This window comes from Pristiophorus japonicus, chromosome 7, assembly GCF_044704955.1.
Source record: "Pristiophorus japonicus isolate sPriJap1 chromosome 7, sPriJap1.hap1, whole genome shotgun sequence".
NCBI lineage: Eukaryota > Metazoa > Chordata > Chondrichthyes > Pristiophoridae > Pristiophorus > Pristiophorus japonicus.
Genome location: NC_091983.1, coordinates 68985037 through 68996856, shown reverse-complemented (window position 1 = coordinate 68996856; position 11820 = coordinate 68985037). Strand labels below are relative to the sequence as shown.

At 41.7% G+C, this 11820-nt stretch overlaps 1 protein-coding gene across 9 annotated transcripts in view; it reads left to right on the top strand.

Annotated features, from left to right (window-relative positions):
• The window catches only part of LOC139267153 (CYFIP-related Rac1 interactor A), a 275278-nt gene that overhangs the window by 251748 nt on the left and 11710 nt on the right, over positions 1-11820 (top strand). For 7 of the 9 annotated variants that reach the window (XR_011593838.1, XM_070885023.1, XM_070885020.1 and 4 more), the window contains 6 exons: positions 2642-2720; positions 8515-8636; positions 9202-9307; positions 10464-10600; positions 10689-10766; positions 10861-10977. Coding sequence is in view for 8 of the 9 variants with exons in the window: in XM_070885018.1 (XP_070741119.1) it covers positions 2642-2720; positions 8515-8636; positions 9202-9307; positions 10464-10600; positions 10689-10766; positions 10861-10977 (639 nt within the window). In the remaining variant the exon portion in view is untranslated. Of the gene's footprint in view, positions 1-2641; positions 2721-2931; positions 3012-6420; positions 6491-8514; positions 8637-9201; positions 9308-10463; positions 10601-10688; positions 10767-10860; positions 10978-11820 lie in introns of those variants that run through there. The other 2 variants (XM_070885019.1, XM_070885024.1) reach the window with 2 other exon arrangements.

Below are 11820 nucleotides of genomic sequence, written 5' to 3'. Positions count from 1 at the left end.
GGGGTGGAGGGAGGGGGAAGAGAGGCTGCGGAGGGAGGGGGAGAGAGGCTGGGAAGGAAGAGGGAGGGAGATCGGGGAGGGAGGGGGAGAGAGACCGGGGAAGACGGGGGAGGGACCAGGAGGGAGACCGAGGAGGGGAGGGAGGGACCGGGAGAGACCGGATAGGGAGACCGGGAGGGATGGGCCGAGAGACCGGGGAGCGAGGGAGGGGCCGAGAGACCGGGGAGTGAGGGGCCGAGAGACCGGGGAGGGAGGGAGGGGCCGAAAGACCAGGGAGGGAGGGAGGGAGGGGCCGAGATACGGGGGAGGGAGGGAGGGAGGGGCCGAGTGACCGGGGAGGGAGGGAGGTGCCGAGAGACCGGGGAGGGAGGGAGGGTCCGAGAGAGCGGGGTGGGAGGGAGGGAGGGAGGGGCCGAGAGACCGGGGTGGGGGAGGGGCCGTGAGACCGGGGAGGGGCCGACAGACCGGGGAGGGAGGGGCCGAGAGCCCGGGGAGGGAGGGAGGGGCCGAGTGACCGGGGAGGGAGGGAGGGAGGGGTCGAGAGACCGGGGAGGGAGGGAGGGGCCGAGAGACCGGGGAGGGAGGGAGGGGCCGAGAGACCGGGGAGGGAGGGAGGGGCCGAGAGACCGGGGAGGGAGGGGCCAAGAGACTGGGGAGGGAGGGAGGGAGGGAGGGGCCGAGAGACCGGGGAGGGAGGGAGGTGCAGAGAGACCGGGGAGGGAGACTAGGAAAGGAGGGAGGGACTGGGAGAGACTGGGGAGGGAGGGACCGGGAGAGGGAAAGAGAATGTGTCTGGGGGGTTTGGAGGGAGGGAGAGAGAGCCTTGCGGGAGGGGGGAGGAAGGAGAGGGAGAGAATCTGTGGAGCAGTGCAGGGAGGAAGGGAGAGAGCCGGTGGGGGGCGGAGGGGGGTATATCGGAGCGGAGAGAACGATCTCTGAAAATGGATCACGGTCGTTGGAGTGGATGAAATGCAGCAGTCACGACACTGTCACTTTTCACTGCATACCCAATAAACCTGTTAACAATCTGTACACAAGCATCTATGGTGGCGGGGTAAGGTCATGCACTTGTGCTGGGAGAGGCGGCACTTGTGCTGGGGTAAGGAACTTCGGTTGGGGAGGGTTGCACTTGCGCTGGGGGCCAAGTGACTTTGGCTGGGGGGAGGAACTTCGGCTGGTACTTGGTGGCTTCTGGGGAGATCTATCCTCCGTGGCTTCTGGAAGTCAAAGTGGATCGAGTTACAATTTGCGAAGTCAGTGAGACCTTAGGATGGGAGGTTCCGGTTACACATTCCAGAGAAACTTAAGGGTGTGGCTTATCCTCCAAGGGGACCAATCCGAGACATCCGACGGCCATTTTTACAGTACAAATAAACACGTCTTATAAAAGATTCTATGGGACAATTTAAAAATGAGTAGGGCAGTTCTCCTGGTGTCCAGGTCAATATTTATCCCTCAACCAACATCATGTATTTAAAAAAAAAAATGATCTGGTCATTTATCTCATTACTGTTTGTGAGACTATGCTGCCACGTTTCCCTACATTACAACAGTGACTACACTTCTAAAGTTCTTCATTGGCTGTTAAATGCTTTGGGTCATTTAAGACTTTCTAGACCTGTCAATCACTGCAAACTATTTGTTGCTAGCTATTCTGTCCCATTCCTTCATCATTTTAAATACCTCGGCCAATTCCTATTTCCCCCCCACCCCCAGCCATCTTATATGTTTTTATGCCATTGTAATTCATTTGATGGCACTGCCTTGAGACCTCATACTTCCTACAGGAAGCCAGTTCTTCAAATTTGTTCGAGATGATAATTTGCCCTGAATGTTCCTGCCCTTGCTTTGCCTAACCTCTAGATTATCACTGCTTCTTCCTCTACTACTGTCAGCTTCCTATCTCTCAGCACGACTACCCTTTGAAACCTCTTGTTCTCAGAACTTCGCTCCCTCCTTGATGCATCAGAATGTCTCCAGTTCTGCCTTGCATTCTGAGATCTTGAGCTGAAGTAATTTCAGTTGCGGACACTTCTGCATATGTGCCTGTCCGAGTTAACATCTGCTACTCAAAACGCCCACATCCTGTCGGAACCACACATTATAGTCTCTTCATGTGCTGCCATTTTAAGCCTAAATGGAAGCAGCACCAAGTGCTTCAGGTTTAATGGCACCAGTGGTAACAGCCCCACAAAGCATGTCGATGACTGTTCAGGATTTTCTTTACTGTAATTTTCCTGATTTTTGCCTTGGCTAATTCATCATTTTTCCCCAAAACATACCAAAGACAGAATCGCATCCATCATTAAATATGCTTTGATATGTTTTTTTTCTCATAACTTTTCATTTTATTTTTCAAAACATGGCTGCTATAATCTGTATTTCTAATAAAATACAAAATGATCCTAATGAATCCAATATGATTATTTGTGTTTTTTTAGTTGATAAATGTAGAAACTGTTGTACTGTTTTTGGGAAGCTGCTAGTATAAAATATTAGTTTTTGTATATTTAACATTAAATGTTTTAACTATAATTTTGTGTCCACCTTTTTAAAAAAAAAAAATTAATTTACAGCTACACTTATTAAATGTTCTACATTATTTAATATTCATTTAAACTATGTGTTCCATTTTAATCAGGTTGCTGGGATGGGTAATCTGCTTAAGGTCCTAACCAGGGAGATTGAAAACTATCCACATTTTTTCCTGGATTTTGAAAGTAAGTTGTACTGCCAGGCAGCAACGGACTCTTAGCCTAAGCTTCAGCTGTTTTAAATCAAACCCTTCACACAAAATGTGGTTGAGGGACAAAATACTTCTGGAAATCATTCACTTCTCCCAACAAAGCAAAGTTGATGGCATATTTCCCCTCAAAAGTCTTTAATATTCACCACATAGTGCATCTTTCTCTTCCCTTTCTTCTCTTTCAGGAACCAAATGGGGAATCTTCTAAAAGTTCTCACTTGCACAGAGTTTGATCAAGGGCCAAATTTTTTTCTTGACTTTGAAAGTGAGAATAGACTCTTGCTTGGCTTTTACCTTAAAACCATTCTGCATGTACCTATAGAATAGAAGACATTGGGGTGTGAAAGGAACTAAAATGGTGTGGGTGACTGCAATACTGCACCTTTTCTAAATCTGTTCTCCTATTTGGCATTTGCTTCACAGTAACACTTGGAGCTCCAACCAAGGACAGGACTAGAACTTCTAATATTAAAGGAACCCAAAACACAGTTTTGTGAAGGTGCTACTGTGGTTACGGTCATTTGGTCTGGGAAGTTGATCTGATGCTATCAGTTTTGCTAAAACTACCAAATTAAAGATTTGGCACTTGGGTTGTATCCAATTTAAAAATATCTTCCTTCCATTAAAATTAGCAATGTTTTCCCCATTGATTGGACATGTGATTTTAAACAGTTTTTGGTTTTCATCCCATTAAATAGCTTGCTATGTAGTAGATCCTATAGTAATTCAAAATGTTGTCATGTTTGCCCACAATCTGCTTTCTTGTCTAATTCAAAGATAGGTGTGATTACTAATCTAGCTGTGATTTTTGTGAAATGATTCTATACATTTTGAATTAGTATGAGGATTTATATGTGGAGAAGTATTGTATGTAGTCACAGGTCACTGCAGTTCATAAATTGGATAATGGGTTGTTGATTTACATCAGACAGATTTTTAAAATATATATTAAAAAGGCCATAGAGGTAGTGGTAGTAACATTTAGTTCCTTGCATGCCCCTTGGATGACATTATGCAATGCATGATTTTTCAACTGGGATTTTTAACTCTTACAGTGCTGCATTATACAACTTAGGTTGACTTCTTAGAGTATGTCTATTTAAAAATAAAAGCCATCAAAATGTCTAATCAGTGTGGAAAAATGTGTTCAACAATGAGGCTTACAATATGGATTTGATCTTCATTTACTGTTCTATGATTTATAAAATTATTTTAAGGATGTCTCATATCAGTTTCATTGAAGCTTCATGAAAACTTATTAGATGAAATGTTTAATGTGCAGTTTCTAATCATCTAGTAAATATAAATTTAGTTGTGCTGTTTATCAGTATCCATTTACAATAAATTTGGATTCCTATTTTTCCACTCTGATTATGTAAATCTACTAGCTGTTGAATATTTCTGCATGATTTTAAACTGTTGGTTCTTTATTAGCTAAGTACAGTACAGTATATGGTGATACTTTGCAAAAATTACTCAAGACAGCAATTGTGGCTTGATGCTTTACATAACACAGAGGGTTCCTCTTGTACTATGCTAGGGTAATGTGCATCTTATAAATATATATATATTCTTGTAGGAACCTAACTGCTCTGTACTATCCCTACAAACTTCTCTAATTTTTGAGCATGTTGCTCTATTTTATGTTAAAATTGTATTTACACATGGTGCTTATTTCACTTGTAAACTACACCCATTGGAACACTGAAGCACTTTATTGCTCTCGAAAGAAATTCTAGTTATAATGATCAATTCCTTCCAATATTTGCAAAGCTGAATATTTTTTAACTTAATTTCATGTAGCATTTATTCCAACAGGATTTTTTAAAAAGCAGAAAAGATGCCATTGGGGATAGCTTATAGGGTCTTCATGCCTGCTGCTTAATACAATACAAATTCCACTTAAACCTTGTCAATTCAGCTTTTAATGTTTTGTAGATATAAAGTTGATTATTTAAATATATATCCATATACATGCTGAATTGCATTGCTGGCAGATTTGTAAGGATTGGGCTGCTTCCTGAAATCAGTTTTAAAAAATATATGTAAATGATATAGATTCACAAAATAATAAATCAGCGCAACTCTCAGGCTTTCCCAGGAAGCTTGATAATCCGGTGTGGGTTAATGACAAGTTACTGATGAGGCTGATGCTTTTTATCTACCCAGTTGGAGTATGAAGGGTGCAGATTTGGGCAGGTTGGTTCCAAGGGCAAGCCGGAGGCATGGCAGGAAGAGATGCATGCTGGGTTTGATGGTGGTCCTGAGCCCCACACGGAATAGCTGTCACACATGCTGTGTCCGAGGAATGGTGGGATGGAGTGGGTGGCCAGAAATTGGGGAAAGGGAGAGCTCGCACAAGTCATCAGTTGAGGTGTTCTGTATCGGTCATTTTTTTTTCTAATGTTATCTTGGGCTGGCTGATGAAATTGTCAGGAACTGTCATGGCAGCTGCACCTTTGTTTTGTAGAATTTAATTGTTAGTACAGTTCCCTATCTCACTTATCAGAAAAAGGTTTATTTGTTTTATCAAATCTGGTAGAATCTGGCATTCACAAGTCAGAAAAAGATTAATAATATAATCGGTGATGTATGCAGTTAAGATAACAAGTAAAAGAGAAGAAAATTACAGACATAAGAACATAAGAATTAGGAACAGGAGTAGGCCATCTAGCCCCTCGAGCCTGCTCCGCCATTCAACAAGATCATGGCTGATCTGGCCGTGGACTCAGCTCCACTTACCCGTCCACTCCCCATAACCCTTAATTCCCTTATTGGTTAAAAATATATCTATCTGTGATTTGAATACATTCAATGAGCTAGCCTCAACTGCTTCCTTGGGCAGAGAATGCCACAGATTCACAACCCTCTGGGAGAAGAAATTCCTTCTCAACTCGGTTTTAAATTGGCTCCCCCGTATTTTGAGGCTGTGCCCCCTAGTTCTAGTCTCCCCGACCAGTGGAAACAACCTCTCTGCCTCTATCTTGTCTACCCCTTTCATTATTTTAAATGTTTCTATAAGATCACCCCTCATCCTTCTGAACTCCAACGAGTAAAGACCCAGTCTACTCAATCTATCATCATAAGGTAACCCCCTCATCTCCGGAATCAGCCTAGTGAATCGTCTCTGTACCCCTTCCAAAGCTAGTATATCCTTCCTTAAGTAAGGTGACCAAAACTGCACGCAGTACTCCAGGTGCGGCCACGGAAAATGGACACAATATTCTTTTTAATGGGGCTTTTTTAAATTGGTTAAAATGCTACCATTCTATATGATGAAGTTACTGATCTGATGTATTCAGAGTTATCACCACATACTGTACACAGTTACATACTGCAGACAGCTAAAATCTGAGATGACGTCCAAAATATTTCCTGAATATTTCCTTCCTATCAATGCTGCTTGTGGGCTGCAAAAGTTTCCCCTTTTAACATGTTAAAAGATGATTTGGCTTTTATGGAAAATAAGTTTTTTTTTAAGTGGCTTGATTATGCATATTAATAGCAACTAATTCTGACAATTTAATATCAATGTTTAACTTCCTGTAAGGGTAATAAAACTAAAAGGACTGTTCAAACATGGGCCGTGGTAGGAGAGCAGCACTGATTGACCATGTCTGCAGACTTCACTATCCTGCTCTCCCAAATAAGGTGGGCATGGGTAGGAGAAAATCTGCTCCCATGTGCTTCATTATAGTATGGATTATTTTGTGGTAATTCGTACACAACGGGTATTTTCCACTGGTGAGTTATCTGTCTAGGGATTAAAATCATTAGCAGAGTTCATTATCTCTGAATCTTTGATAGTTTTTCGAATGGAACATTACTGAAACTACCCTGAGTATAATCTATGCTGCATATATTAAAGTCCATGTTAACTTTCAATTGGGAAAAGCTCTACTACAAAAGCAAGATACTGCGAATGCTGGAAATCTGAAAAAAAACCGAAATGTTGGAAATACTCAGTAGGTCAGGCAGCATCTGTGGATAGAGAAACAAAGTTAACATTTCAGGTCGATGACCTTTCATCAGAACTGGAAAAAGTTACAGATGTAACAGGTTGTAAGCAAGTGCAGGGGTAGGGGAAGGGGAGTAAAGAACAAAAGGGAAGGTCTGTGATAGGGTGGAAGGCAGGAGAGATTAAATGGAGAAAGGGATGATGGTTTAAGGCAAATGGGGATGGTAATAGGACAAGTACAGAAATAAAAGATGGGTCTAGAGGAGGTGTAAATGGGAATAGCAGAATCATGTCTGGAAAAAATAGGGGCAATGGTTACTATCTGAAATTGTTGTCCGAAAGGCTGTAAAACGAAAGATGAGATGCTGCTCCTTGAGTTTGCGTTGAGCTTCGTTGGAACAGTGTAGGAAGCCAAGGACAGAGAGGTGGGAATAGGGCAGGGAAATTAAGTGACAGGCGACCGGAAGCTCGGGGCCATGCTTGCAAACTAAATGGAGGTGTCCTGTAAAGCGGTCATCCAATCTGCATTTCGTCTCCCCAATATAGAGGAGACCACATCAAGAGTAGCGACTAAAGTATACCAAATTAAAAGTCGTACAAGCAAATCTCTGTTTCACCTGGAAGGAGTGTTTGGGACCCTGGGTGGTGCAAAAGGAGGCGGTAAAAGGGAAGTTGTTGCATTTCCTGCATTAGCATGGGAAGGGGAAGGGATATTGGGGGTGATTGAGGAGTGGACCAGCGTGTCAGAGGGAACAGTCCCTTCAGAATGCTGAAAGGGATAGGGAAGATGTGTTTGGTGGTGGCATCATGCTGTAGGTCGAAGAAATGGTGGAGGATGATCGCTGAATGTGGAGGCTGATAGGGTTCCCCTTGTCCTCACCTTTTACCCTATTGTAGTTCTGGAAGGGAGGGGAAGGGGTGAGAGCAGAAGTCTGGGGAATTTATTCTAAATTATATTAACTGATTAGCTCCACACAACTGTACATGGTTACTTCTAACAAGATTCTACAGTCAAGTTTCAGGCCCTTATGCAGTCATCTGCTCCTGCAAAATAAGGCATGCCATTTAAACGCTTTGCTGAATTCAATCCAGTAAAAATATAATTAGGATAATTAGTTAGTTCTCCCACAAATCTGGCTTGGATCTTGTTGCATAACTTGAGTGCTCAGATATGTACTTTAATTATTTAAACTTTTACTGTTATGAAATGAATTGAACAAAAATGTTAATGTATATACTGTTATCAGGAATAAAAGACATTTTGTGAAAACTTAATGGGAATAATTTCTGACCAATAGAGGTGTCTGCTGACAGCTACATACCTTTGATTGAACAAAAGTCCTACCGTGCAGTTTCAGTAGTCTAACCCTAGAGGAAAACTGGATTTATTCGATAAGTACTATTAAGAAAATGAAACATCAAAGGTGTATCTCCATTCTTTCTGACATTGGTCTTAGTAATGAATAGTGATTAATTAATCTAAATTTATGTGAGGTAACATTGATCTAAATATCAGTGAAATTAATAATTTATATTACCTGAATCTCATCATTAACTAAAAGATCCAGAGAGACAGGTTTGCATTTACTTTATCTAAATGTACATGGCGTAGATGTTTAAAATCAGGTGGCGGCCGTATATACTCGAGAGTAGACGCATGCTATTGCATAACAGCATTTAATTCAAAAACCACCAAGGCATTCTTTTTGGAATGAGTGAAACTTACTCTTTATAAATTCATCTTAGTGTGTACTTAAATGTGTATAGAAACTTGCTCCATTTGACATCAATATTTCTCATTTTTGCATAGATGCACAACCGACAGATGGGGAGCGGGAGATTTGGAACCAAGTGAATGCGGTGCTGCAGGAGTCTGAAAGCATTCTAACTGAGCTGCAGGCTTATAAAGGGGCTGGGCAAGAGATAAGAGATGTATGCCAGCAACATTCATTCATATGTGTTGATTTAACTTTGAGGGTGAAAGTGCAAAGTGTTGAAGATATCTTTAGATTTCTGTAAAGATTAATTGCACCATTCTGCATTCATATATAGGACTGTATTCCTACAGAAAGCTGTACAATGAATCAACTTTTTATTTGACTGAATTTAGAAAGCTATGCAGCCTGCTTAAAAATACTCCATGTAATATGAAACATCTGAAGTACTATGGTTCCATCTGTCCACAGAGAAATTTGATTAGAATTGTTTATCAATGATGTATATCTTGGGAAAGCATTCAAGTACTTCAAACTAACAATGGTCTTTTCAGGCATCTAAAGTATAGTCTGTGCTTTACAATGAACTAAAGTTCTACTGCTGGGAATAAACTTGATATGAAAATGTAATGTAGACATTAAAAACAATGAACAGTCTGTAAAACTGGTATCGTCATATGGCATTTCAAGGTACACATCTTATTAAGTATTGTCACGCATTTTTATAGCCAAAGTTCCCAATAGTGTAATCCTGTTGTGCAATATAACTCTTTATTTTCCAGGCAATTCAAAACCCCGGTGATGGTCAGCTGCAGGACAGAGCATGGAATTCAGTATGTCCACTTGTTGGGAGGCTTAAGCGGTTTTATGAATTCTCTATAAGATTGGGTAAACTTTTAAATTTTCTATTTTTGTCTCTACCAGTTAGGGGAAGGGAAGCTCTGCTACACCTGCCTTATTTATCTGACGTTACCTAGAATGTCACGTTGCTTCCGATGGTACAAGCGTCATCCGACATAACCCTATAAACCAAACTAAGTAAAGTCTGTGCCATTAGATACGCCAGAACTCCCCTGAGAAATGGGTTTTCTGGGCGCCGGAAGAGACCAAGGTGACAGCTACCATCGGTGACACTTTGGTCAGACTTTCCAACTTGAGTCTGCAGGTAGACTTCAGTCCACCTATGCAAGCCAACAGTAGACTTTCGCACTGCTAGGGCTGGATTTTAGGCTTTTATGTTTTTGGGGCAATAATGGCAGCGGGGTGGGAAAGTTAGCGGCCAGAAATAGTTTGCGCTTTAGTAGTTAAGTTTGGGCATCTGGGCCTTGCGTCGGGGGCACAGCGCTAAGGGAGGTGTTATACACCTAAATAAAAAACAACGAAAAAAATCCACAAAAACATTCCCAAACATCACAAAAAAAATTAAAAGAAAAAACAATCGCACTTACCTTAGGAGTCCATTTCTCACCTCTTCGCCAACGGGATGGTAGGTTCGCCCTGATTTCCTAAGCGGTCATTGTGGGCACACTTCCAGGCAGACAGGTCGGGCAGGAGCTCAAACTCACGCCGGTGTTGCAACTCGGGGCGTTGCATTCCGGGCACAGCTCTTCCAGGTGGTGCTGCTCAGTACCGCCACAAAATTAGACCCAAGGATCACTGTGGGCGCTGGAGGCTGACCACCTGCTCAGAAGCCCTTGCCACCGCTCCGGGCGAAATCTGGAGCGCAGAAGACTGGAAAATCCAGCCCCTATTCTGTACAAGGCTTATTCCTAAAAGCAGGGAAGATCCTAAGCAAATTCACCAAATAAGCTGTGCCTAAGATTCACATGCACAGCAGATTGAAAGTTGCATTGGTGACTTCTGACCAAACATCCTTGTGTCTGTACAGTTTTTCCTGTTGGTAAATCTGCCCAAAATGGAGTTTCCTAACCTGGTTTTCTTATCATCGCAATTGCTGAAGTTCATTTCATTATATTTGTTTTAGTTTATAGTGAGAAAATGCAAACTCCTTTTTACTATTTTTTTTTTTATGTTCTCAATATAGAAAAAGCATTACAAAGTCTTTTGGAGTCTTTGACCTATCCACCTTACACGCCAACTCAACATCTGGAACGCGAGCAAGCTCTAGCCAAACAATTTGCAGAAATTCTGCATTTTACTCTCCGATTTGATGAGCTTAAGGTTAGAAACTCAAGCTTAATTGTGATTTTTTTTTTACAAAATGCAAAAATAATGTTAAATTACAACATCCTTTTGTTTTCTGTCCTAGATGAAAAATCCAGCCATCCAGAATGACTTTAGTTATTACAGACGGACAATAAGTCGTAACAGAATAAACAATATGCATGTGAGTGGAAGTATCATATAGGCCAAGATGTGATTAGTGAAATAGATTTACATGGCTTTGAAATTAATCCATGCTCTTTTTTTTGTTTGAGCAGTTAGATGCTGAGAATGAAGTAAATAATGAAATGGCCAACAGAATGTCCTTATTTTACGCAGAAGCTACGCCAATGCTAAAAACATTAAGTGATGCGACAACCAAGTTTGTATCAGAGGTATGTATGCCAGATCAGTTCCTAGACTACTTTCTGATTTGGTAATAATTGCTTTATTTTAGATCACCACATCATCTGAGCATCGGCAGTACTTTGTAGATGTAGAAAAATGAATTTGTTATTGGCCAATATCCACAAGTAGAGGAACTATTGCAACTATTAGGAACATCACACTTTCAGGTGGCACACTAGGTTGCAGCACCAGGGAGTAGTTCAGTGAAACTTCATGATTCAGCCAGGTTTACACATGTAGGCCCCAAGTTTCCACATGATTTGCTCCTGATTTTTAGGAGCAACTGGTGTAGAACGGAGTATCTTAGAAATCGGAATTCTCCACATTTAGTTTGCTCCAGTTCTAGTCAGGTAGAACAGTTTAACTTTGGAACAGAATTTTTTTTTCAAAAGGGGGCGTGTCTGGCCACTTATACCTGATTTCAAAGTTTCGTGAGTGAAAACTTACTCCAAACTAACTTAGAATGGAGTAAGTGAAGATTTTTGTACGCTCGAAAAAACCTTGTCTACACTTTAGAAAATCAGGCGCAGATTACAAATTAGGCGTAGGGAACGAGGTGGGGGGGAGGAGGGGGAAGGGAAGTCATTAAATTCTACAATCAATCCTTAGTTATACTTATACAAATATTATACAAATAAATCCAACCTGAATAAAAATTTATAAGCAAAGAAAAGATTAAATAAACCATGTTCCTACCTGTGTGAAAGTGCTTCAGGCAGGCCTTTCATGTTGGAGACAGGCAAGGGTGTGGCGTCAGTGTCTCGACGGCAGCGGCAGCAAGCTTCGAGCTGAGCTGCAGTGCTTGAGGCAGGCCTTCATTCTCTTCGTGG